Source organism: Pteropus alecto, unplaced genomic scaffold (genome assembly GCF_000325575.1).
Source record: "Pteropus alecto unplaced genomic scaffold, ASM32557v1 scaffold13, whole genome shotgun sequence".
Lineage (NCBI taxonomy): Eukaryota > Metazoa > Chordata > Mammalia > Chiroptera > Pteropodidae > Pteropus > Pteropus alecto.
The window spans coordinates 8156415-8182392 of record NW_006434373.1 but is presented as its reverse complement, the minus strand read 5'-3'; the positions used below and the strand labels follow the sequence as shown (position 1 = coordinate 8182392).

Below are 25978 nucleotides of genomic sequence, written 5' to 3'. Positions count from 1 at the left end.
GAAGCAATAAAATACATAATTTATTTGTCTTTTCAAAGTCATTTAAAAATAGAGAGCTGTCAACTTAAAAACAGCTAATTTTCTTCCCTCTAGCACAGTAGGAAAAAATCCACAACTTACAAGATACCACATTATGTAAGAAAGCCAAGTTCTGTCTCAGTCTCATATCTTTATCAACAGGGAGGAAAAACCTGCTTGCTGCAACTGCTGGCATCCAGGCCCTTGAATTCGGGTACGTTGAAATTATGATATGAATTCACAGTGTGTCTCTAGTGCAGCTGCCTGTTGTCTATTTGATGAAAGTATAAGAGGTACTTTACAGACAGACTGAAAGTCTCCCTTTTGCACTGTTGGAAAGCATATTCTTTGACACTCCCTAATAAGAAAATCTGTACCACCTCTCACCTACTATCCTTTAATAAAAGTCCCTAGTCCCTTTTAATGTACTTGTCTAATGATAGAAAAATATAAGATCCTTATTCAATTGTAAATGTGAATCTTTTATAAAAAGGTATAAATATTACAACATTGAAAAGCAGAATCCCTCATCCCTCTATTGAAAGAGCTGATGTTCATGTTCCTGTAATGCTGAGGTGCACCAGCAGGATCTAACTCACATTATTCAAACGCAAAAGGCCCTTTAGGAGCCAAAACATTTGAAAGGGAGTCTATGAGGCAGCAAAAATGTCCAAACGGAAAAATGGAACTAAATCACTATGAAATGAGTTAAGAATGTGCCTGCATCTTGCTGCAGAATGTGGGAAAGGAAATTAAACTAGACATTAAAATCGAGAACCCAACACTCAGCCAGTTCCCTCTTGCCATAAAACCCTGTTGTCATTGATCAAATCCTTCTTGCTTCCTCTTGTTACACCTGCTTATAGCATTCAAGGAGCTTACATGGCAATGCCCTTTCTACTTCTGGGCCCTGGGTGTGTGCTCTTCTTTCTCAAATACTGTTCAATACTCACTTCCTCTATAGCTCCCTGACTTCATTTTTCTTATCGCTTCTTACTTCTGCACATCTACTTGGAGCTAGTCATGCATTTCAAGTGGGATTCTGTTATTTGTGCCTTTTCATGTAATTCCCATTATCTCCCATTGAATCGAATTCATCCACTAGAGTAGTGGTGTTTCTTCCAATACTTCTACTGTCTTTGTACCTCTTGACAACTCCCCAGGCAATGATGCCTACTCTGGGGCTCCATATAAACTGAATAGCTGTCATATTAGCCAACATGCACCTGCCTCATTCAGGCAAACCTTGAGGAAGTTCCTCTCCAGGGCTTAAAGAATGCTTTGCTAAATACAAGCCATTTCCTAAAAAGTCTAGTGGGTGTCATTGGACTCCTGAGACAGAGAAACCAATGTAGAAAATTATTAATTTGGTTATTGAATTCTATTTAGAAACTCTTTTCTCTTATTTTTGCTTTTGGGTTATCATTTAGAGAAGGCTAGTATTTTTAAATACAAGAAGTCAGATATTTGCCCATGTTACACTACAGAGTTACACAAATAGGTTGCAACATTAATTAATATGTTAATGGAAGATGTTCATTTCAATCTTTTTACAATTATAAATACTGGAGAAAATTTTGATCACTTTATAATAATTCAGTGGAGCTATTTTAATATAAAAAAGTCAGGTGCTCATCTCTGGGTTATGAGATTCTGGGTAAGAATTCAGTTCAGGAATACGAGGCTCTCAGTGTTATCTATGTCAGGTTCAGTCTGAGATCTGAGGATATTTTGGGGGGGATATTTCAAAGACACAGAAATATTTATATACATATAAATATTTGCTACATTAAAGATTTGGACTGTCAGTCGCTTGGTACCAAAACCAATATATGGATTCAACTGGAATTTAAGTTTTTGCTTTAACTTTTTCCTGCCAAATATCCCATCAAAACAAATAATTAAATATTGTTATAGCTGAAGCACGGTCTTTAGAATTCTTCTTTTTTGTCTACTTGGTGTCTACTTTTCTTGTGGTTGAAATCCTTCATTCACCTTATAGAGCGATGACTCGGGGACTGTTTTGTTGTCTTTGCTCTCTGGAAATTCCTCATTGTTTTTTCCATGATATTTCTTATATATCAAATAAACTGAAAAACAATACAGGAGAAGTTAAGCAACTTTCATAATAATTAGCTGCAAACTTACTTTGGACAGTGATTAAAAGCTATGGCTCAAAAATCAGTTTGCAGATTTTGTAGGCTGGAGGCTACTTAGGACAATCACCATTCCTAGTTCCATGGTTACTCATGGTAAGAGAAATGACTGCAGTTTAGGAAGATCTAGTGTACAGCTGTATAGGATACTTGCTCCCATGACTTCTGCAGGTGGTACTCGCCAAGCATTTATTCTGTACATATCATCTCCCAGTTAATGTGCTAGTCCTCAATAAATATGCTACGTTAAGGGGCAATGTCCAGGACCTTGATCTAATGGTCTGTGTAGGAGGACGTGAGCTAGAATAACACTCCCATCTCTCCCAGCCTTTATTCATTCTTTCCCACAAGGAGGGGGCCTTGGCTGATTGGTGATCAGCCTTTTCTCTTCTATGGAGCTGCCACTCTCAGCCATTTCTCAGCATATTTTTGAGGTCAGCTCACCTGGGCAGACTGCCCTTCAAGGGGACTCTTGCAATCTATGTGTGTATATGTGTGTGTTACGTGCACATGTGTGATTCAGTGGAAGGGTGAGGTATTAACAAGCCTGCTTGGTAGCAGTTTTGAGCTATATTTCCTAATTGTTTTATCTGTAATAAAAGTGTATTATCTACATATCTGATTTTTTCTTCTACCTCTTAATTGGTTCCAAAGTCCTCAGGGGAAGAGAAGGTATTATTTACCCTCAAATTACAATATCTTACACTTAAATTTGATATCATAATACTATCTACTGCAAAGGGCAATTGCGAACATTAAATGAGATAAAGTACTAAAGTGCCTAGCATGGCCCTGGGAGAACAGTAAGAGCTTGGTAAATGTTAACTATCATGATACATGGCTGAGAGATACAATGTCCTGCTTCAAAGATATTAATATATCAAGATCAATATCTCCTTGGATTGGTCCCTGCACTTCTAGTAATATAGTAGATTTGAAGCCCTGAGCTATTGAACTGATTGAATTGAGCTGTGGTTAGTTAAAATATTCCAACACTTTTATTATAAACTCTGAGCTGGGATTGCTTCAATTTATACTTAGACTCCTGATTTTATTTAATCGACCTGTTTATTCCTTTTCTTTCTCCCCTGCCTGCCTGCTCTCCTTCCTTTTTTCTTTCTTTCTTTCTTTCTTTTTTTCCTTCCTTCCTTCCTTCCTTCCTTCCTTCCTTCCTTCCTTCCTTCTCTCTCTCCCTCCTTCTTTTCTTTTCTTTCTTTTTCTTTCCTTCCTTCCTTCCTTCCTTCCTTCTTTCCTTTCCTATTCTTGTTCCAAAAAATATTTAAACTTCTAATCCTTTCACTGAAATATGCTTCTAAGTATTGCATATACTTAATAAAGATCTCTTTCTTGTTTTCAAAACCAATATATGGATTCAATTGGAATTTCAATTTTGCTGATAAAACTGTGGGAAAGTTTAAGACCAATACTGGTGCCCTCCCATCATTCCTTCAGCTTATCTGTTAATTCCTTTTGAGTTAGTTATTCAACTAGTAGATCTACTTAATTGCTCTATCAACCAGTCTTTCTTTGGCTTGTCTAGTAGACATCATTAACTAATTATTTGTAAAAATATTGAGGTGCACCAATTTGGGTATATTTGTACATACAAGAAAACAAAATAATTAGGCCATGGACTCCTGTCTTCTACATCAAAGATAAATTAGGGAAAAGTTTCCAGTGGTTTCAGATAGTCCTGTAATAGAAAGCCAAACTCTGCTTTGAGAATAACATTCAAGACAGTAATGCAGAAAATGATTAGCACCCACAGCCAAGTTGAATACCTATTGGAGCTAAGTGAAAAAGTAAAACCAAATTTAAACAAAACTAACTCCAGGCATTTTATAACTTAACATTCACATCATTTGCATCATTCACCTTCACTATACAATCCCCATTAAAATGCCATGAAGCTTAAAACAGCAATTTCTTATTACAAAAAAAATAGAATTTAAAAATAGAGGTTAGAGTTTTGGTAAAGATGGTGGAGCAGGTAAATGCTGTGCTCATCTCATCCCACTACCACATCAAAATTACAACTAAACTACAGAAAAGCCATCATTGAGAATCTCCTGAAGTTTAGCTGAACTGAAGCTCTATAACTAAGGATATACAGAAGAAGCTGTGTTGAAGATAGGAGGACAGGTGGAGACCCAGACTGAGTTCATGTCATACTCAAGTGTGGTACTTAACAATTGGGAGGAACATCTCAGCTGCGGAGGTCCCTTCTGAGCAGCAAAGGTCCCAGCTCCACACCAGACTTCCCAGACCAGGTTTCCAGTGTCAGGGTGAGAAGTCCCCCTAATATCTGGCTGTGTAAACCAGCAGAGATTGTGGCTAAGTGAAATGGAGGGTGGCCGAAATCCCAGGTGGTCCTCTTAAAGGGCCCATGCATGGATGTATTCGCTGACGGACTCACTTTGAGCTCCAGCTCTAGGGCAGCAGCTCAAAAGGTGCCAGGGATGTATGAGAAAGAACAAAATCGTCTGGCTTCAGGGAAAGGGCTGGATGGCAGAAGCCATCGTTCCTTTTTGGGCTCTTTCCTCACTCAATCTGCACACACAGGCAAGCATCATATCTAGCTTGCCACACTCTAGTGATTCTCTGAGACCCTTCCCCATGCAACGTGTGGGCCCGCTCAAGCTGCTTCCAGTGGCTTTTCCATGCAAACAACCTATCTTGGCTCATGCTGCAGACTTTCTTAAAATCTCTCAAAGGTTCACAAACCCCAAACAAGTAGCATCTAGCCTTGATGTATCCTCAGACTTCTTGCTAAGCAGCCTCAAGCCCAAAACTAGTGGCAGCTGGCCTCAGATCGCAGCTTAGCCTCTCCCAGGCACATGCAAAACCAGCACAAATGGCGGCCATTTGCAGATCACTTTGTAGCTCATACCAAGTAGCCCCATGCAGGGCACAGGCAGTGGGTAAACTTGGACTGCACCACAGCCCCTCCCAAGAGGCCCAAGGATCAACACAACTGGTGGCCAGCTTCAGACCACACCAGAGAACCACCGAACCATCTCCATAAATGACACAGCAAAGACCAGATTCAGCAGGCACCAGAGCCCCAATAAGTAAATTCTGTACCAATATTCTCATCATAAGGATACCAAAAAGAGAAGAAAGAGAGAATGGAATTGAAAATCTGTTTTAAAAAAATGACAGAAAACTTCCCTAACCTAGTAAATGAAATAGACACGCAAGCCCAGGAAGTTCAAAGAGTCCCAAAGAAAATGAACTCAAAGAGGCCCACACCAAGACACATCACAATTAAAATGCCAAAGATGAAAGACAAAGAGAGAATCTTAAAAGCAGCAAGAGAAAAGCAATTAGGTACCTACAAGGAAGCTCCCATAAGATTGCCAGCTTATTTCTCAACAGAAACTTTATAGGCCAGAAAGGATTGGCAAGAAATATTCAAAGTCAGGAAAAGCAAAGACTTACAACTGAATTACTCTGCCCAGCAAAGCAATCATTTAGAATCAAAAGACAGATAAAGAGCTTCCCAGACATGGAAAAACTAAGGGAGTTCATCACAACCGAACTACTATTACAAAAAATGTGAATAATAAAATCGCAATAATGACATATTTATCAGCAATTAATTTAAATATAAATGGATTAAATACTCTAATCAAAAGATGTAGGGTGGCTGAATGGATAAGAAAACAAGACCCTTACATATGCTGCCTATAAGAGATTTTACTTCATATCAAAAAACACACACAGACTGAAAGTAAAAAGACAGAAAAATAATTTTATAAAAATGGAAACAAAAAAAATCAGGTTAGCAATACTTATACGAGACAAAATAAACTTTAAAACAAAGGGTATAACAAAAGACAAAAAAGGACCTAGTAATTCCACTTCTGGGTATTTATCCAAAGAAACCCAAAACTCTAATTCAAAGACATATGCCTCTGTATGTTCATTGTAGCATTATTTATAATAGCCAAGATATGGAAACAACCTACGTGTCCATCAATAGATGAATGGATAAAGACGAAATGGTACATATATGCAATGGAACATTATATAGCCATAAAAAAAAGAATGGAATCTTGCCATGTACAACAACATAGATGAACCTGGAGGGTATTATGCCGAATGAAATTAGTCAGACAGAGAAAGACAAATGCCATATGATTTCACTTATATGCGGAATCTGAAAAACAATCTTAATGAACAAACAAAACAGAAACACACTCATAGAAAACAATTTGGTAGTTGCCAGATGGGAGGGGAGTTGGGGGGTTGGGTAAAAAGGGGAAGGGATTAAGAAGTATAAATTGGTAGTTACAAAATAGTCATGGGGATGTAAAGTATAGCATAAGGAATATAGTCAATAATATTATAATAACTATGTATGGTGTCAGATGGGTGTTAGATTTATTGGAGTAATTACTTCATAAGTTATTTAAATGTCTAATCACTATGTTGTACACCTGAAAGTAATATAATATTGCATGTCAACTGTAATTGAAAAATAAAAAAAAATATTTAAATAAAATAGAGGTTAACCATCATCTGTCCTTGGAAAATAAAATGTAGAGGAAGTTTTAACTAGTTGAAGGCCAGCAGGTGGCAGGGGCTAATGGGTCAAAGCTATATGCTACATCAGAATAAAACTGAAAATCGAGTTAGCTATCCCTAGTACCTGAAATAAAGAACATATTTGCTTCAACTGTTTCGATTATATGGGTATTTCAAAAATATACCTATATACACATGCACACGTGGGAAACTTAGCTTGATAAATATCTTCGGTATACCATTTTTCTGATAAATATCCTATATTTACAAAGCATATCAAAACAATGTTTTGAAAAAAATTACTGGTTCAAGGTTCCGGGAAGCATGTAGGAAGGCACACGATAAAATGGTTTTTAACAGGTTAATATGCCTCCCTACTTACTGAGGAAAAGAGAGTCAGTGGAAAGGATTGATCGCCATTATTTTTCACTTACATATAATCTTTACCAGAATCTTTGGTAAAATTATAATCTTTTCTTCAGTAGTTGGGAAATCATGATAATTTTATAGGTGGCTTTTTCTACCCATTTATTTCACTACCAGAAAAAAAAGGCATTTAATTTAATTTATGTAATTCGTTGCCAGAAAAAGATTATTAAAAATGCCTTGTTAATAACTCCAGGATTCCTTAAAGAAGAACATCATAATAAAATGTGATTAGCATATTCCTTACTTCCTAAGAATATTGCTGCAAAGATGAGCTGGAAAATGCTGTAGATGAGTGGGAAGGTAAACACGTGATTCAGCTGCTCCTGGGTGAAGGAGAGCTGGACCACAGTGGAACACAGCTGAGTGTTCTGCATCCCTGTTTCCAGGGCAATTGTTCGGCACCTAAAAGAAATGTTAAGAGAATACACGTTTTTATTGTTTTGTTTTTGTGTTGCTTTGTTATGATATAACATTAAAAGTAGATATGAGAACAAGTACATATATAATATATGTATATAGATCTGCTTTTAATATTTTATTCAATATATAATTTTATTTATATAGAATACATATGTAACTTATTTATGTATTATTATATAATATGAATAAATATTCTCTCTATATGTATATACACACATAGATAAAATCTTGCCCTTGTCATCTGTTGATTCTTATGATAATGAGAAAATGGATATAAAATGCTCTAAAAGTTAAAAAAGCATATGTAAACAAAAGACACTGTCATCATTGTTTTCTCCCTTTTGCATTAAAAAAAAAAAAATCTAGAGATTATAACATCTTTTGTCCAGAGAAACAAAGAACACCAATTAGCTTATTTTACCACCTGAGCAGTGAAATATGTCTATGTCATCTATATCTATATGTGTAAAATATATATATTTACATAGAGAATATTTATTTATGTTTTATTTAATATATAATATTTATTAATAAATAATATATATTTATTGATAAATAAAGGTATTGATTGAATAAATATATATAATAAAGAGGAATATACATCTAAATTAAAAAATATATTATAAATTCAGGCTCATTTATGGACCATTTATTAGTGGTGTACAAATGGCAAAAGAGTTCATTTCACTCTTTTCAATTATGTACATGTTAACAGTGCAGAGCACAGAGCAGGGGCTGAGAAAACACTCAAGATAGAGTATTTGTTATAGTTGTTTTATTGTTAAATTGATTTTGTTTTTCTGATTAAATTTTGATCAAAAATCTCCAAGGTAGGCATTACTGCCTCCCTTCTACAGATGAGAAAGGTCAGAGAAAACGTGCCCGGCCCAAGGTCCCACAGTTGGTAGGTATGTGGCCTGTCAGAGTGCAGGCCTAGGTCAGCCTGCCTCACGTATCCAACTTTTTCCACTGTCCAGGACTGCTCAGCTCTTTCCAAACTTCATACAGGCACCAGCTCCTACATCTGCTTTTCCCTCTGCCTGTTGATTCAGATGGGCTAGTAGAGGAGGAAATGCTCTTACTCAGTACCAAACCCCTACATGCTAAACCTAGTTCTAGTATTCAGCACTTTTGGTTGATGAGGTCTTACCTTTGCTGGCTGGAGGAACTCTCGTATATTAAAAGGCTAACCTGAGTGCTTTTCTTAGTTACTATGCTTGGAGAATAAGGATACAAGACAATGGAAGAGATCAACCTGCATTGTGTTGGAAATGGTCCAGAAGAATTTGAGCAAAAGAGAGGCAGTCAATATTTTCTTTCTGGGGGGACTTGCATAATTTAAGAATGAATGAGTCTATGTAGAATGACATATTCAGAAATAGTTGTTACAGGTGAAAGAGTTTGAATTTGTCATCAGTATTTATGAGTTGTTATGGGTCGAATTGTGTCCTCTCAAATGCATATGCTGAAGCCCTAAGGCTCCATACCTCAGGATGTGACCTTATTTAGAAATAGGGTTATTGTAGATGTAATAAGTTAAGATAAGGTGATTGGGATGCACCCTAATCTAATATGACTGGCATCCTTACAACAAGGGAAAATTTGAATATAGAGAAATGTCAGAAGAAGACAATATGAAGAGAAAAGAGAGAAGATGGCCATCTACAAGCCAAGGAGAGAGGCCTGGGACAGAATCCCCCTCATATCCCTCAGAAGGAATCAATCCTGCTACACACTGATTTAGGACTTGTAGCCTCCAGAACTGTAAGACAATACATTTCTGTTGTTTTTAGCCACTCCATTTGGAGGACTTCGTGAAAGCAGCCCTAGCAAACTAATACAACTGCTGTTACAGAAGAAAATTTCCAATCTGATTTACAAAAACACCCTACCTGTGCCAGGGCTGACCAGCTATTCTAGCCAGCAAAAACCCTAGAGAGTAACCGGCTACAGGAAATATTGTTCCTACAATCCACAGTTTGGGAGCGATGACCCAGGCACTTTGGTACAGTATTCCTCCAACCACAGCCGTGAGCACGATAAGGATCGCACCTGTGATGGACCCAACCTGGAAGAAAGACACAAGGAGAACCAATAAATGTGATAATGAAGTGACTTCTCTGTGTATTCCTTGCTTGATGGCTGTGGCCAGAAATGTTGGTGCTTGTCCTATGTTTTAATTTTTAAGAAAATAGCAGGACATGTAGCATACATGTTCAATTAGCCTGAAGTTGTTCTAGCTTGCAAATTATCCTTGTCAGAGAGGAAGAAAACCCACTCAATAAGAACTAGAAGATCTGGCTTCCGGATTCCATTCCTATTGCTCTCTTTCCTTTGGTAAATTATGAAATTTCTCTGAATATTAAGTTTCTTCATCTGTAATTATGGATAAAATCTTGCCCTAGTCACCTTTTATGATTATTATGGTAATGAGAAAATAGATATAAACCCTATAAAAGTTAAAATATATGTGTAAACAAAAGCTACTGTTCTTGTTTTCTCCCTTTCACATTAAAAAAAAATTGGATTTTATAACTTTTTTTTTTTGTCCAGAGAAACAAAGAATACCAACAAGCTTAATTTGTTCCCTGGTCAGTGGAATATGTCTACATCTCTATATCTATATCCATATATCTATATAATCCATGTTTATATATCCATATCATTTAGCCAGAATATAGTTAGTGAAGAAAATGAATGATTACTAATTTTATATATATATATATAAAATTATATATATATAATTATCTAACAATTGCCAGGTCATATGAATAAAGAGATAAGAAAGATATGATCTGTTATCTAAGACAGCTGTGTAGATATATTTTATAATACAAAGCCACATAATAGAGATAAGAACAAAGTGCTGTGGGAACACAGAGTAGAATAAAACCAAGAGGTGATGTTTGAATTACGTATCTCAAAAGGTGGATAGAAATTTGCCCTGTGGATACAACAAGGAAAGTCTTTCTAGAAGAGTCAACTGCATGTCTAATAACTTTAAGTCCCACCCCCATAATAATGAGAAAACAAGTGTAGTAGCTGGAAAGACCTATCATTTCAACTCACACTATGGAACATTTGACTTTGCATTCTATAACATGGGCCACTTACCTTAAGTATCCTCTTGGCTTTCTGGGGCCATTTGTGATTAACCAACATTCCAATAGAAACAGGAACAACAAGAGCGACCAAAGATGTACCTAAAGATGACGGAAGAGCAATTTGATCAACAGAACACAGCACAAGAAAAGAGGAAAACAGAAAAATAAGCAGCCTTAAAAAACTTAGGGAATATATCAGTATCCTTCTTGAATACATAGAACAGAATTAAAAACAAAAACAAAAACAAAAACAAAAAACCCACTTCAGTAAATAATATGAATCCTTTCCTTAAATTTTGGGGTAAATTTTTTAGAGTTTTTATACTGCCGATTGATATTTTTTAGTTTCATTTTGTCAGAATCTTGTCTTTTTGGTGTTTGGATCTTTCTATCCTAGGAAAAATTCCTTTTCAAAGTGTGTGTGTGTGTGTGTGTGCGCGTGCGTGTGTGCGTGTTCTTAAGAAGTACATAGATGATATTTTATATCTGCTACTTCTTGGTAGAAGAAATAAAAGAAAAAGTTCAAACTTCTCCAAGCTTTCCGTAGGCTAATGACTTCTGGTTAAGAATGATTTCAGTTATTCAAATCTATAGCAGAGAGGTGAGAGAATAGGTTGAAAAGCATGCTTTAAATTTTCTGTCAGATAATATATTTGACGACCTCTTAAGTAAGTATAATTCTTTGCAGGAGCATGCTCACCCAGCCAGATAAGAGTCATACTTCAATTTCACCATGTTAAATTTACTGCTGTTCTCATGACATGTGGTTTGTTTCTCTAAATTATTTAACACTCATTTGTCCAATAGCTGTTTTTATATAATATAGTACACACAACTTGTAACTTCTCATGGGCTGTTTCTTTTTCAAACATTCTTTTTAAAGCATTGAGAGAAAGTGGAATTGAAAAATGAAATTCTGACAGCAGACATTCCTTAGTATTGGAGTAGATTGAACTAGGACTGGCAAACAGATTCTCGATTCCAGGCCCGTAAATATGAATTTAAAATGAATACTACAGTGACGAAAACATAATTTCTTTGTAGCCTTCTGGTAGCTAAGGATACCAAGAGCAGGACAAAAAAAAAAAATGATGGTGAGGAGAAATTAAGGAGAAAATGGTGGAACAATGGACCTGAAAAAGGGTTGTTTATAGATTTACTGGTAAGAGCCTTCAGGAAAATCCCTTTTGAGGATCCTTACATCCTGCTACTTTGAGAAAATCCCTTTTGAGGATCCTTACATCCTGCTACATAGACCCTGGGTCTCTGGTCTATTCTCTAAATTGTTTGAATTTTATAGAACTTAAATGAAAACCATCTTGGTATGGATTGTACTCTGGTAGCTTAAATCTAGGTGCAAAATGCTGTGCTTGGAATGTGTGTGGTTAGGTTTTGGTAACATATTTTTAATGTGCTGGATCTGTGAAAAGACAGCAAACTCCCATGTTTGGCCCCTCTTGCTAAGAGGCCTTATCTCTTTGGGGGCAGCCCAAGGCTAAGGAATAAACATGCAAGCAGGACCATCTGTTCGAATCCATTGCATATTCACTTTACTCTCTTGACCAAATGAGGCCAGATAAAGTTTTTTTTGGGACTTGAAGTTGATTGGAAAAGACACACTCTTTGTCCTTCTTCATACTCAGAGTATGTGACTCCCACATGGAAAGGTGGGTTGTTCTAACTCTTTACTCTTCAATGGTCTAGAGATCCTACTCTTTTCTTCTCCCAGGCTCTGCTTGTTTCTCTTATTCCTCACATTCCTGTGCTTTCTGCCCAACACCTGCCTATTTAGATGAGAAAGCATCTGCTTACAGTTACGCCATTTGAACCATAACTTGGTCTTTAATCAAGTTTACAAAGCAGGTATAGGAGGAAAGAAAGGTAGAAAGGAAAAAGAGAATGAAAGAGAGTGGTGCTTGGAGTCATGTGGTGGAACTTGGAATGAGAGAGTTTCAGAGCTGAACCTTATTCACAAACTGTGAAAACTGTACAAATCATTTAACCCCTCTGAGCCATGGTTTCCCTGTTTATGAAATGGGTAAAATTATACCCATCTCACAGTGCTGCTGTGAGAATTAGGTGATGAAGCAGATATACAGTATGTGGTACTGTATGCACTCAAATATAAGGTAGAGAGGAGTACGAACAACAACTTGCTGCACTGTGTTTTTCGTGGTACCAGCTGTACAAGCTGCCTTCTCCTCCATCCAAATGCATCATCCGAAGGGGCTTACCGGGTATTTATTGAATCATGGTGAGCACTATGTGGAACCTGTGCCAAACAGACCTATCCTCAGTGTGGAACAAGTGCAGAACAGACCAGGCAACCTGGTCATCTTGGACAGATTAAACAGTGACCCTAAGCCTAATTTCCTCATCGAAAACGTAGTGATAACATCTTTTGCAGTAATTAGGTTGTTTGTTTTCTACATTAAAAGATTAGAAAAACCAGTAGCAAGAAGGTTAGGTTGGAAATAGGCCTGGGCAGAATGGTGACTAAGCAGAATTAATATTTTTGTTTTTCAAACTCTCATTTAAATTTTTTAACTTTTCTTCTTCTTTCTCTTCTATTTTCTTTCTTATTTTGTTTTTTCTTTGATGACCCATTTCTAATTACTCTTTCTCACTTTCTCTTGCTTTCAGAATTTACTGTCATTGAAGGATGTGATATAAGTCATTCACACCATAGTTAGAATTACTCATATTGCTATGGGACATTTTCCAGAATGGAATGCATATCAAAAGAATATTTTAAAGCTTAAATTCTCCTCTTAAATAATGAATAATATAGAATTAAAGCTCTTCATTCCACAGACAGGTTCTTTGAGAGGCCTAAAATGTATACCACTCAAGCAAACTGCATTCTTCAACTTTAAGGAAGGTGTCCTCTGAGGAGCAGACTGAGAGCTCAGCAGCATGAGCATAGGCAGGCGGTTGTGGAGGGTCATACTAAAACCTGTTTGCAGCAGGAGACGGTGTCTGACAGGAGGAGTTTCCAGGGGTCAGTTGTAGGACCTTGTATCAAGAAATCCCATTCTGAACGTGATGTCAAGGAGGACCACATTTTTTTTTTTTTTGGTCTAATGGCCATGATAGGGGTGGAGAGGGAGAATATCTGAAAATATTGCAATATAGATTGCTCCCAATTAGTGTCCCCAAAGCGTGTTCTAAGTCAGTTGTGTAGAACTCGAATCAAGTTTTATCACGATCTTTCTTAGAAATGGAAGGGATATTAGGTGCCATCCAGTCCAGCTTTCTGTTGCAACAGAAATTCCTTTTACAAACAACCTGCTGAATCACCATTTAGCTTTAGCTTACATGCTCTCTTCGGTGGGACACTCTTACCTTTTTGACACAGCCCATCAGGGGGATGTTTATCTCTAAGGTCAGCTGAAAATAGACTATTTAGCATGCAGTGTACCTAGTGACTGGTACTGATGTACTATTTCACCTAAATTTCACCTTTTATGGTGATAATTCTACGAAATATGCCTGATGCTTGGTTTGGGTACATCAGGAACCATCCTGTCCTTCCCTTGGCCCCATGTTATGCCAACAACTTAATCTTCCACCATCATTTATTCTCCCAGAAATAGGGAAAAAACTCCACTGGGATAGCGGTAAACATCTGGGAGTTGAAATGAGTGGAGACAGAGTCATAACTAGCAAATGTGACTCTCAGGCACGATACACAGGCCGTGCCAGTAAATCGACTTTTAAATCAAGATGTGGCTCACAGTCAAATGTTATAAACAATATGTTTTATCTGATAGTTTTTGTTCACCACACTCATGATTGCTTACCGGGGGTCCAATTTTTAAATCATTAGTGGAATGTTTTTTGTAGTTCTTCAATTTGACTGTCTGGGAGCAAACTCTTATTCCCATGAACTAGTTGCACCGTGGGTTAAGGAAAGAACAGAGCCTCTGGTACACGAGCAACTTCTGCCTCCTCAAGTCCAGACAGCTGTGCAGGGGAAACCCTTAAGTTGGCCCCTCTCCCTAGTGATATCAATGGAGGGAAAAAACAGGTTCTCCCATGGTGTCCAGGTCTGGCATTTAGATTCCGCCAACTCTAATTCAAACGCAGGGGTGACTTGTAATGAAATCCTAATTGGGCATAAACTGCTGCTGGTGCAAGAGGTAAGTAAATACTGGCTGGGTCTGAGCCTGGCTTGAGAACCTAGCTGGGCATAAGCAGAGAGTAGGAGAATAATACTTGGCAATCTCACAGAGGAATGACTTACCTATGTTATCATAGGGAATTATGATCGTCCCAGAGTCGACCCACATTTTGGTATAGATTAAGAGGCACAGAGGCATCATTCCCAGGGCCAGCAGCGTGGAGCATGTGGTCATGCTGATGCTGAAAGGAAATGGGCAGGTTGATACATTCACCTGAGTTTTCTAGGAGAAAGGTTTCATTTTTCAATTCATGATTAGAAAGTCTTAAAAAAGACTGTCTCAACCAGTAGCACCATCTGGTCTGCTGGACAGAAATATACATGTGCCCCCGTGTACGCAGGGTCTGGCCCTGAGCAAAATGATGAGATCCGTATTTGGTGTCTTCCTACTTTGTTCTAGGCCATCCCTCCCTCCCCATTGGTTTTCAACAATCAGAGAAGATATTTAATGACAATTTAAACTCATTACATGGCATTCTTTGAAACTCCAATCAGAAAATAACAAACACATTTATGTCAGGAAAGACAACAGGGGCTTTGCCATGTCTGTCTGTGTTGGGACAAGATAGATGGGCCTCCCTGGACCTTTGGAGGAGAATGCATGTCCAAGAGAGGAAGCTTCATTGCATTTCCTTAAAGGAGACAAATTATTGCCCTAAATGCTATAGCTTGAGAAAAGAAGAGGAAGCTGACTTAAAAAAACAAAAACAAAAACAAAAACAAAAACAAAAACAAAAACAAAAACCAAAACCAAACAAGAAAGAAAACACGCAAGCAGGCAGGGTAGGACTAACTTCTATTTCTACTAAGAAATTTACCAAATGTATTCAGAAGAGGCAGGATCTGATACATTCCATCTGTGAGTATCTGTGTTTTAGAGAGTTGACTTGGCTAAGTAAGGGGACTTTGGCTTTCGACATGGAGGGGTTAATATGGAATGATGCAATTTTTAGCACTGTCACAGTGTATGGAAAAGATGTTTTGGGGTAGTGAGTCTTTCTGTTCCCATTAAATGTCCTGTATACAGGGGCACATTCTCTGCCTCGGGGAACAGAGCCTTAAAAGGTTGGGCCAGGCACCAAAGCCAGAAACTGCCTGGATTGGAAGCAGGCATGGCCACTTACTATGTGACTTTGTGTAATTTACTTGACTTTTTTTGTGTGTGTTTCCTTATCTGTAATATGAAATCATAACCATTACCACCTCATAGACTGCGAGAACTGACTGAGCCAGTGAGTCTAGTACTTAGAATAAAGCAAGGTGCTCACTAAAATCTAGTTACTGTTAATATATATTTAGTCATAGTGTGTGCTATATTCCAGCATAATTCCGACTCATGAAACTAGAGAAATTTTTTTGAAAGGCTTTTTCTCCGATAGTTGTAGCATTGAGACTATCAGAGTAGTAATTTCTTGACGGTGTTATATGCCGACTTGGAGAAAGATGCTAAATTATTTAAAACACCTGCTTCCTCCCACAGCCCCTAACCCCGCCAACCCCCCCCCAAAAAAAAACAAAAAACAAAAACAAACAAACAAAAAAAAACACCAAAAAAACAAAAAAACAAAAAAAAACACAACAGAAACAAGCACCTTATACAATACTAAGAAAAACAGCTGCAGGGAGGAATTTTGTTTCAAGCCATCTAATTTAGCACCGATTTGCCAAAATAAAGAGTGGGAACAATGTTTATCATTCCTAATAATCATCTTTCCTAATAATCATTTCTGTAAAAAACCAGGAATGACCTCACTTAAAATGAGTTGAAAGGATTTAGAAAAAAAATACTGAGTAGAGCTAACTAGTATAACAATAATCAACACTAGTTGTATGTAAACCATTTCTAAAAGTTCAATCGATTATGGTAACAGGTGAATTTAATTTATATACAAAATAGAATGCTAAGCAAAGTCCTACAGCACAGTAAGTCAATTTGATATAAATTGTGCTTTGTCCTACTTAAATTTAAAGTACTGGGGTTTGATTTTTCCACTCTTTCTCTACCTTCCTCAATTCTATGCCATTCTCTTTTTTTATCTTTTATTTTTAAAAATAAATTCGAATGGACTTAAAGTTATCCCATAATGAAGTTATTTTTATTCCACTGCATCTTATGTACTTTCTAGAGTGGAGGAGATGAGCGTGATGGTGGAGGGGAGCAGTGTTCATTACCTGGATCATAGTGAAGAGAAGTCTGAGAAGTTTTTGTGTTAAACTATGAGAACAACTTTGAGAAGGAAGTCTGCTTCTCTCCTTGTTTCTCTTTCAAATTTCCTAGTGAAAGCTTCAATTCTGAGTTAATGCTAAGACAATTAAGAAGTCGTATCATGATTTCGAGTTTTGCAAGAGCAGTTTCTTAAAGGCCATAGGAGGGACAAGGCAGGAGTTGGAGAAAGAAAAGGTTTCACTTTAGGAGACATCTTGACGGTAAGGTGCTGCCAAGAGATGAGAGAATAGGTGGTTGGAAGTCAGTGGCATTTGAACTAATACGAGAACATTGATCCACTCAAAATGAGATGAGAAACAATTCATAGATAAATAATTTTAAGAAGCAATGTAGGAGAATAAATCAGTAAAAGAAAAAATAATTTTACATAAAATAAATTTAAACTTCTATAAAGAGCATAGTTGTCAACCATAGAAATACTACCATGAATTTATATTGAAAGGAGAGAAAATGTAAAAAAGAAGAAAATCTCTTGTATTTAATTCTTGGCTTTAGTTCTATTCACCACCAAGGAGAATTATTTTTCTTTCTGGAAATAAAAACAATAAACGAGAATTCAGTGAATGTCGAGGAATTCGATGAAGTTTGTTATAAGAAAATGTAGAAGATTTATAATCATATTAGAAGTGAAACACTAAATTTAAAAGATCAAAAGGAGTGTGTTATTGGTGGTGCTGAAAAGTGGAGCTGTAGTAAGTGATAGAAACAGTAGTGAGCAAAGGATAAGAGTCTCGAGAGGGATAAATGGATAGGTCTGGATTCAGATTCTAACTCTGACATGTACTGACTCTGTCACCTTGGTCAAAATTCTAAGCCTTAATTTTATCATCTGTCACATACAGAAGGTAATAGTACTGACCTCAGAGGATTACCTTGAGGATTAAATACACTAATGCATGTAGAGTACTTATATTGTACATGGCTCATAATACTGTCTAACAAATATTAGTTAGCAAAATACAAAAATAAATGCTACATGAGAGAATCAAAGCTTGTTTACTTTGAGGAAAAATAAAGGAAAAATCAAATAGTATTGGGTTAGTTCTTAGAGCTGGACTTCTATGTGTTTGAAATGGGAGGGATTGCTTTGAATTTACAATCAACTGGAAGATAAGGGAATTGAACAACTTAAATAACAGTGAACACTGAACTGGAAGATGAACAATGTAACAATATATGGCCACAGAACAAAGGATGTGGTAGGCAAATCTAGAGACCATAAATTTACAAAATAATAAAAGAGAGTATAGAAAGTGCACGACAGTGAATAAATTGGGAGAAACTGAGGGAAGGATGTGAAAGGAAAGCTCAAGGGAAATGTCCTTGTGTGTTATGGCTGAAGCCATTGCTAAGAAAGGAGAGACTGAAGAACAGGATCTCTCTGGGGGTAGAGGACACAAGAAGGTGAGACATCTCTGTGTCCCCATAAATGTGGGTCTGGACCCCAGCAGATACACCTGAAAATGTCACTGTCATTTCTCCCTGGAAGATTTTGTGTGTAATGTGCCCATGACACAACTAGAACAGGTGAAAATACCTGTGCACTGATCAGATTCCCATAACTTTCTAGGCTGGCATGGTCAGGGGACGGGGTGAAATGTCCAGTATGACTTGCTGTATTCCAAGGAGCAAGCTTTGTTATTTTGTTACTTTGTGTGCATGGGTTTTGTTTTTTCTGTTTTTTGTTTGTTTGTTTGTTTTTGTCATGAGGGATTTTAAAATGCAGTGGTTTCCCAGGTTTGGAAGAGATGACGAGTGAGGGAAAAATGATTTGGTTTCTTCTTCCAGGAACCATACCCAGGAAAATTAAGGCTAGGTGGGGTTGTTTTGTTGGCATTTGTGGCATACATTCAACTAGTACAGATAACCCGTTCATATAAACAATCATATCTTGACTGCCATTGCTAGAGTTCAAGTGGAAATGGAGAAAGTAAAGTTCCGAGAGGAAAGAACTGGAAATGGCAATGATAGATAGGATTGTATCTAAATAAATTATCAGGACTTTAGTTATCCAGTGCTCACTTTGGAAGAATGAAGTGTTGGAAAACTTTCCCGATAGCTGAGGTATTTCTCTCTAAATTTGCTTTAAAGAAATATTTAATCAGTCTTCCACCTAACATATGCAATGCATGTCATCATCTTGCAATAATTATGGGTCATTGTGGTAAACAGTATTATTTACTCTGCTAAAACATTATTATTTACTCTGCTAAAATGCAGCGATGTCTTCTGGGTGATTGTGTTTGTCCCCAAAATAAACAATGCAAAGGCTACTGTGTTTCGTAAGCTGAACTCTTTGCTCTGGAGGCATTTTGGTCTTCTCTCTCAAGGTCAGGCTTTTAGGACCACATGCTACTGTGGGACTCAGGCCTGCCTCTCTAGCACCCCTGCCCACTTCCAATTTTTTATCCTCTGAGCTGAGAAAAAGCACAAAAGAACTTTGGAATTAGGAGAATGACTAGGTCCCGTGTGAGGAAACTTTATGGGATTAAATGGGATTTATTTTGGGTGTGCACAAGCCTATTATTGAGTTCTAGATAGGTGGAATTGCTAGAGAGGTGACTATTGGACTGGAAAGATGTTGGTGTTATTTTTAAGACAAGGAGGATCTGTGGAGTGCACATTTTCTAGAATGAAAATTAAAATTTTCAATGCTATCCCTCCCATTATAGGACTTATTCTGACTTGCCGAAGGAATCCTATACACTGATTCAGTTGGATTTTTCACCAAGGTTTCAAACACTGCTTTTTGGTTCTTATTTCCTAACATTACTATTTACTGCAGGAATTATTATGCAATATAGACAAGATTTCATAATCATCTCCTGTTTCAAGAGTAGTAAAATTTACCTAAAACCACAGAAAAGTATAGCTTGGCCTTTTAGATTAAGGTTTTGCAGTTTTAGCTCATAAAAGGGAATCTGTTTCAAGAACAAGCAAACCAACATCACACATACTTTTCTATCTTACCAAATGATTACACATGTGGCATTATGCCAAGGTATAAGACTCTTCCATTTTGTTAAAAAGTTACAAATATAGTTGACTCTTGAACAACTGTTAGGGTTAGGGGCACTGACCCCCTCCCCCTCACAGCAGAAAATCCACAAGTAACTTTTGACTCCCAAGAACTTTACTAATAGCCTCTTATGTAACAGAAATCTTACTGATTATATATATATACATGTATATATATGTATATATATATATGTATGTATGTATATATATTTCATATAATAAAAAATATATATTATATTATATGAATTATATACTGTATTCTTAAAATGAAATAAATTAAAAATCATAAAGAGAAAATACATTTACGGTATTTATTGAAAAACATCCATGTATAAGTAGACCTACACAGTTCAAACCTGTGTTGTTCAAGGGTTGACTGTATTACATAAAAGCTGTTTAGTGGAAATCAAAGCCCCATACTCAATTTGGTTCACTCCAGTCAACTAGCTTTTAGAATTCTTTACCTCTGTGTGCCTTTGTCCTGGTCAAACTAAATTAAAGTCTAAAAAGATCTTATTGCTATACGGTGGTTCGTAGATTAACAAAACCTAAACAGCTCTTGTCATCCTTTGTTCTTTACAGGACTTTCCTTACGGAAAAAAAATTATTGCAAGGAAGATACGATATTTTCTTATATGAAAAATATGCACTGTGAAGGTATATAATTTGAATGGTTTTTCCAGAGCTCTTGGTGAAATCAGCATCAGCTCAGATGCGGTGGCAGGCTCCCAATTGCTCACTAGACACTGGATTGACCTGGAATGGTTTTACATTTTGCAATGGTTACATTTTTATACTTTGAGCTTCTCTCTTCTGAGTATAGTAGCTGGTGATTAACAGAGCTGATTGCCTAGAGTACAGTGTTTAATAAGCATACGTTACATTAACACCTGGCTAGTTTGCAGAAATGCATACCTTTCACAGGAAATGAGGAATTGTGAGGTAAGGAAAAAGACATTTGTCTATTCGACTTGCAGCATTAAAATTCTCAGTCTTGTCACATTAATGCTTTGCCTTATTTCTATTAGCTTTTTTTTTCTAGTGCTAGTTCAGACTGGCACAGGATGAATTGGGAAATCATTGCAATTTAAATTACTCTGTGGGAAGCAGAGAAACCATTTTCTGTTTATTTTATAGTAAGGTAAGCATAATTTTTTTTTTAAAGAAGCTGCTCTAAGTGTTTTTCTTTTAATTTGAAACAAATGTACAAATTCTTCCTTTGCTTTATACCAAGAAAAAGCTTGTCAAAAGAACTAGCTGTGTTTGGTAGAGTTGACTATTATCTCATCAAAGATTCTAATGTTGAATGAACAATTTGATTTCATGATTACAGGCAAAGCTCCTCATCACCACAAAGTTTTGTTTGTTTGTTTGTTGTTTTTTCTCATAGACAAAGAAAACTTTCTCAGCTGCAGCCTGTGTGGCTTGAAAAAGATTTTTGTTTTAAAAACTTTGACCCTTTTCCCAAAGATAAACAGTAATTATCCAACTCCCTACTAACTGAGTTAGATTAAAAATATATATATATGTAACCCTCAAATTTCAATGGGCAAGCAGCTACACAGGAAGGCAAGTAAAATCATTTATTCCTTTCTGTTTACTTCCTCAGTTGTACCCTAATTCAGTGGCAGACCTGATGAATATTCAAAATGCCACAGGTTCTGAAAGATTAATTCAACGCGATAGCAGTATATAGAGGTTTAGATATCTTACCTTAGGTCCATGTCGCCATCGACCCAATAGGCCAAAATATTGGAGGCAGTTCCTCCGGGACAGCATCCCATGATCAGCACCACTACAGCCTGGATGGGCAGGATGTCAAAGGCCACTGACAAGATGAATCCCACGAGGGGCATGATTCCAAACTGACAGAGGAAGCCAATACATATGCCCCACGGCCGCTTTATGTGCTCCAGGAATTTCTTGACTTCCACATTGCATCCCATGGAGAACATTACCATAGCCAGTAAGATGGTCAAGACGGTACTCAGGATCACACTTAAAATGTTATTGAAATTGCTGGCAGGTACCACACAGGATGCACCATCACAAACTGTTGCAGTGGCCAAACAGCCTGTTGAATTATTCATTGCTGGGTTTGAGGCTCAAATGATCACAGAAATGCACAGAAGCATCAATCCTCCACTCCTCGCTAGATAAGTAATTCCTACTCCAACCACGTCAAACTTTTAAACCCTTCTTAAACATGTGTCACTTGGTGTCTCTTTCAAAAGCAACCTCAGAGAGGCAATAAAAAACAATAAATGCTGGTATGTCAGTTTCGAATGGTAACATTCCAACACAGCACAAATTATGAATCATAAAAGTCCCGCCAAATTATTGGTCCAGAAGGAGAATTATAATTAATCATTTATTGGCATGGTAATGAACCGTGCCATATAAAAAGAGCTGTGTTAATGTTTAATGCTGGAAAGGTTTGTTAAATGAGGCTGAGTTAAGTGAGGCTGAGAATATTATAGAACATGGGAGAGGTTAAGCCTAGGAAAGCACGTTGTTCACTCATCTCTTTTAAATAAGGGGGATGGCGGGGGCCTACGTGTGGGTCCTGAAAAGTTGAGTTAGACTCTGAACTGAAACTGAGACCTTCAATTTCCTCCCCCAGTACTTTTCCTACCATATCTATCCTTCTGCTCCTGTTGGTCTATAGTATTGATAAAATACATGTAAAGTGGAGAAATTCATAGGGTCTTGATGCAAACCTATGGGTGGGTAACATGTAGGAGGACAGAATGTTTTCTGTATAGTCTGGCAGGAGGGCCCCTGGTCAGGGGAGCCACTCTCAATTACTCACACACCCAATTATGAATGTGTTGCCATAGTAACAAAGTGCTTTACAGATAGTGACAATACACTTATTTAGAGGGATGAACCTCAGAGGATTAGGTCAAAGTGACAGGAGCTCTTTGTGCTTGGAGTTGGAAATTGAAATTAGAATTTTGGGGGAGGGGGGTGGAGAGGCAGTTGGAAATTCCAAGGGAGGTTGATTTTTGTAAATGTCAAATAGTCAACCTCATTATGGGCAGAACACTACACTCAGTGTATAGGGAGGATAAAAAAGAGGTAGAGGGAAAATTGTTCCTGCTTTTAGCAGTTTATGATACAATCATTCAGTCAGGATACAACATAAGAATAAAGTTGAATATTTTGATCATTATTCACAACTTATAGGACAAATTCTAATTATTATTCAATTTAACTAACTTTAAATAGGATTAGCATCCCCATTTTACAGATGAGGACTTGAGGGTTGAAGAAAAAAAGTGCCCTATTCAAGGTTACCCAGCTGATAAATAGAAATACTGAAACTCAGCTTGGCTTGGTAGAGATTTAGAGGAATATCTTAGAACACTTACTCAAAACTCAATGTGCACATGAATCCCTTGTGGGTCTTATTAAATGCAGAGTCTGATTCTGGAAGTCTGCAGTGGGCCCCAGATGTCTGAATTTCTGACATACTCAGAGTTGAGGATGATAATGCAAATTCAGAGACCACACTTTGAGTATTGGGGCCTTAGGATGCTAATATCAGTGTGATGACAACTACTCGAACTGGTGAAAATTGAATTTACAGGTCACAGTGAAAGCAGCATTTAAAGAACAAGTCATTATGAGAAATTAACCTTTTGCATAACTTGAGCAAACATGAGCTGTGGGCAGCAGAGTGGGCCACCAAGCAGAGGTGTGACTGGAGGCTGGGGGCCTAGAGATGATGCCCCTTTAATCTGGGATTGAGCTGCTGGGAAAACCTTGAGTCAGCCTCTTAGAGGTGACAGTGATTCACACTCACTGTTGGTGCAGCTCCTGTCCCAGAGTGCTCCTTCTCAGCTATCAGGATCCACTGCCTGCCTTATCTTGCGTGGGTGGGCTGCCATTAGCTCTGCCTGGCTGCTTGCCAGTTCCTGGAAGATCCTCCTGTCTCTCTCATCATCCTTTCCATTCTACAGCTATATGATTAACTAGGGAATTTCCAGAAAGGCTCCCCTCCAACTCCTGGGTGTGGAATGACTTGACCTTGTCCTGCTGGCCCCGTCCCAGCATCTCCTGGGACTGACCTCTGACACACTTCTGGCTCAGGTGGCAGTCTGCTTTGGGCTCATGTGCCAGATGCGCCCCCTGCTGCTGCACCTGGGTACCTGTCAGTGCTGGCTCTTTCTCCGAAGAATGGGTGAAGCCCCAGAACTACAGAATCCTGACTCTGACAAGTCTGCACTATTGATCAGCTTTCAAAACAGCTGCCCCGCTTTAACAGCAAGCTTTACTGAGATTCCGAAAGCTAGCCCAGTATCTACCCATAAACAGACCAGGTCCAGTCTGCAAAGGGAAATTTGAGTCCTTTGGGTTGGAGGGAGCGGTTTGGAATTTTCCCTGGGTAGGCTTCAGGTTCTGGCCATGCTTGGGGTTGCCAGGTGAAATCTGTACTTAGCTTTTTGTCTGCTCTGTTGGAAGCAGAGAAGAGAAAGTGAAAAGAGCAGATAGCAGATTCAGAACAAAGCTCTTCTCAAATTTCAGATGACTTGCTAAGGAGATTTGAGGCTCCCAGGGGCAGAATGCTTTGCATATAGACAACTTGCAAATGAGCAGTCTGTTTGACTAGACAGAGTGCTACAGTTCTGGTTTAAAAAAATGTGCCAATGCATTTCTAATTTTCACATTGTTTTTACATAAATTTGCACATTAGGCTCGAGAGGCCTTATATTCAAGTATTGGAGTGATTCACAATTAATTAGTACTCTTAACTTGAACTGCATTTAAATTCAGGCATCAGACTAGGATAAATGGAAAATATCTTAATATGTAAAAACCATTTCTCTTTAATTACAACACAGAATTGGGGAACAGATGTACACCTGAGTGGGCCATCAAGGGTTGGGGCTTGATTTCCATTGTCATCTTTCTCAATTTTTTTCTACTGCTTCTTCATGCACTGGGCTCAGGTATAGGCTATCTTCAAGAAACCGGCAGCAAATTCCTGCTCCTAGTTTCCTGGGTGGAGACTTGGCTGGTTATGGGTCAATTAAACCACTCAGGCTTCCCTTTGGTTCCAATGTATCACTTTGGAGAAGTAAGGGTTTAATAAATCTCCAAAGTGTTTGCCCTGACATTCGCATGATAAAAAACAAGCGTTCTATTTCCTATCGTGTTTCATCAGGATGGCTTTATTCAGATAAATAGTCATTTGGGATTTGAGTGATTCTTTTGAATACTTAGTTCCCTGTAACTGAAAAAATCTCCCTCTCTCCTTTTCCCCCGTTTCTTCTTATGGACCGAACTTTTATGGGACCTGAAATTCTCACAATTAGAATTAGTATTTGAAGTCTCTACTGACCCTCTTTAAGGCAAAAATACCCTGGGGAGAAGAGCTCATAAACACTAGCTGTCTATTCAATTGAGAAGCATTAAAGGAAGAAGGTGGCAAAGTTTTGGTGAGGGGAAAGTAGTGTAGAAGGGTTTAAAATTTACTCAATGTAAAAAGCACTAGACTTGGAGTCAGAAGGCATGGGTTCCGGGTCTGCATTGTTGTGACCGAAATAACAAGGCCCAACTCGAGTGCTCTAATCCAAGAGACAGTTTATTAGCTGGCGGCTGTCCTTGCCAAGGAGCAGCCCCGAGACGCAGGGGCACAAAGGTTTTAAGCCCTCGATTCCATCCCCCACATCCTTAATTTTTACACAAAAGACTATATCTCCTCCATTCATTAACTGATAACTAAGAGGTGGGTAAGCAAGCAGGGGTACAGAAGCAGAATGCGTCATTGTTAAAATATTTTGTACCTATAGGCAGTGATCCGGCCAGTAAATCCCTCTAGTTAATAAATTTTTAGCAGATAACTAACTAGAAGTGAGACATGGCGGTTAGCACGTACCATGTCTTA

General features: G+C 37.8%; 1 protein-coding gene across 1 annotated transcript; it reads right to left on the bottom strand.

The window, feature by feature from the left end:
• Positions 1 to 22375, bottom strand: SLC10A2 (solute carrier family 10 member 2). The gene is made up of 6 exons (XM_006909376.3): positions 21799 to 22375; positions 14904 to 15022; positions 10668 to 10756; positions 9446 to 9621; positions 7378 to 7535; positions 1 to 2108 (listed from the first exon to the last, which is right to left on the bottom strand). The coding sequence occupies exons 1-6, from the start codon at positions 22173 to 22175 to the stop codon at positions 1981 to 1983; spliced, it is 1047 nt and encodes a 348-aa protein (XP_006909438.1). The 5' UTR covers positions 22176 to 22375; the 3' UTR covers positions 1 to 1980.
• Positions 22376 to 25978: the final 3603 nt, after the last annotated feature.

Bases quoted from the DNA above. Each gene is read 5' to 3' on its own strand.
- SLC10A2 (XM_006909376.3), bottom strand. From the start codon at position 22,175: ATGAATAATTCAACAGGCTGTTTGGCCACTGCAACAGTTTGTGATGGT. The intron at 7,536-9,445 runs GTAGGGTGTTTT...CATTTCTTTTAG, and splicing joins GCTGGTCAGCCCTGGCACAG to GTGCCGAACAATTGCCCTGG. The intron at 2,109-7,377 runs GTAAGGAATATG...ATTGTTTTTCAG, and splicing joins TGCAGCAATATTCTTAGGAA to TTTATTTGATATATAAGAAA.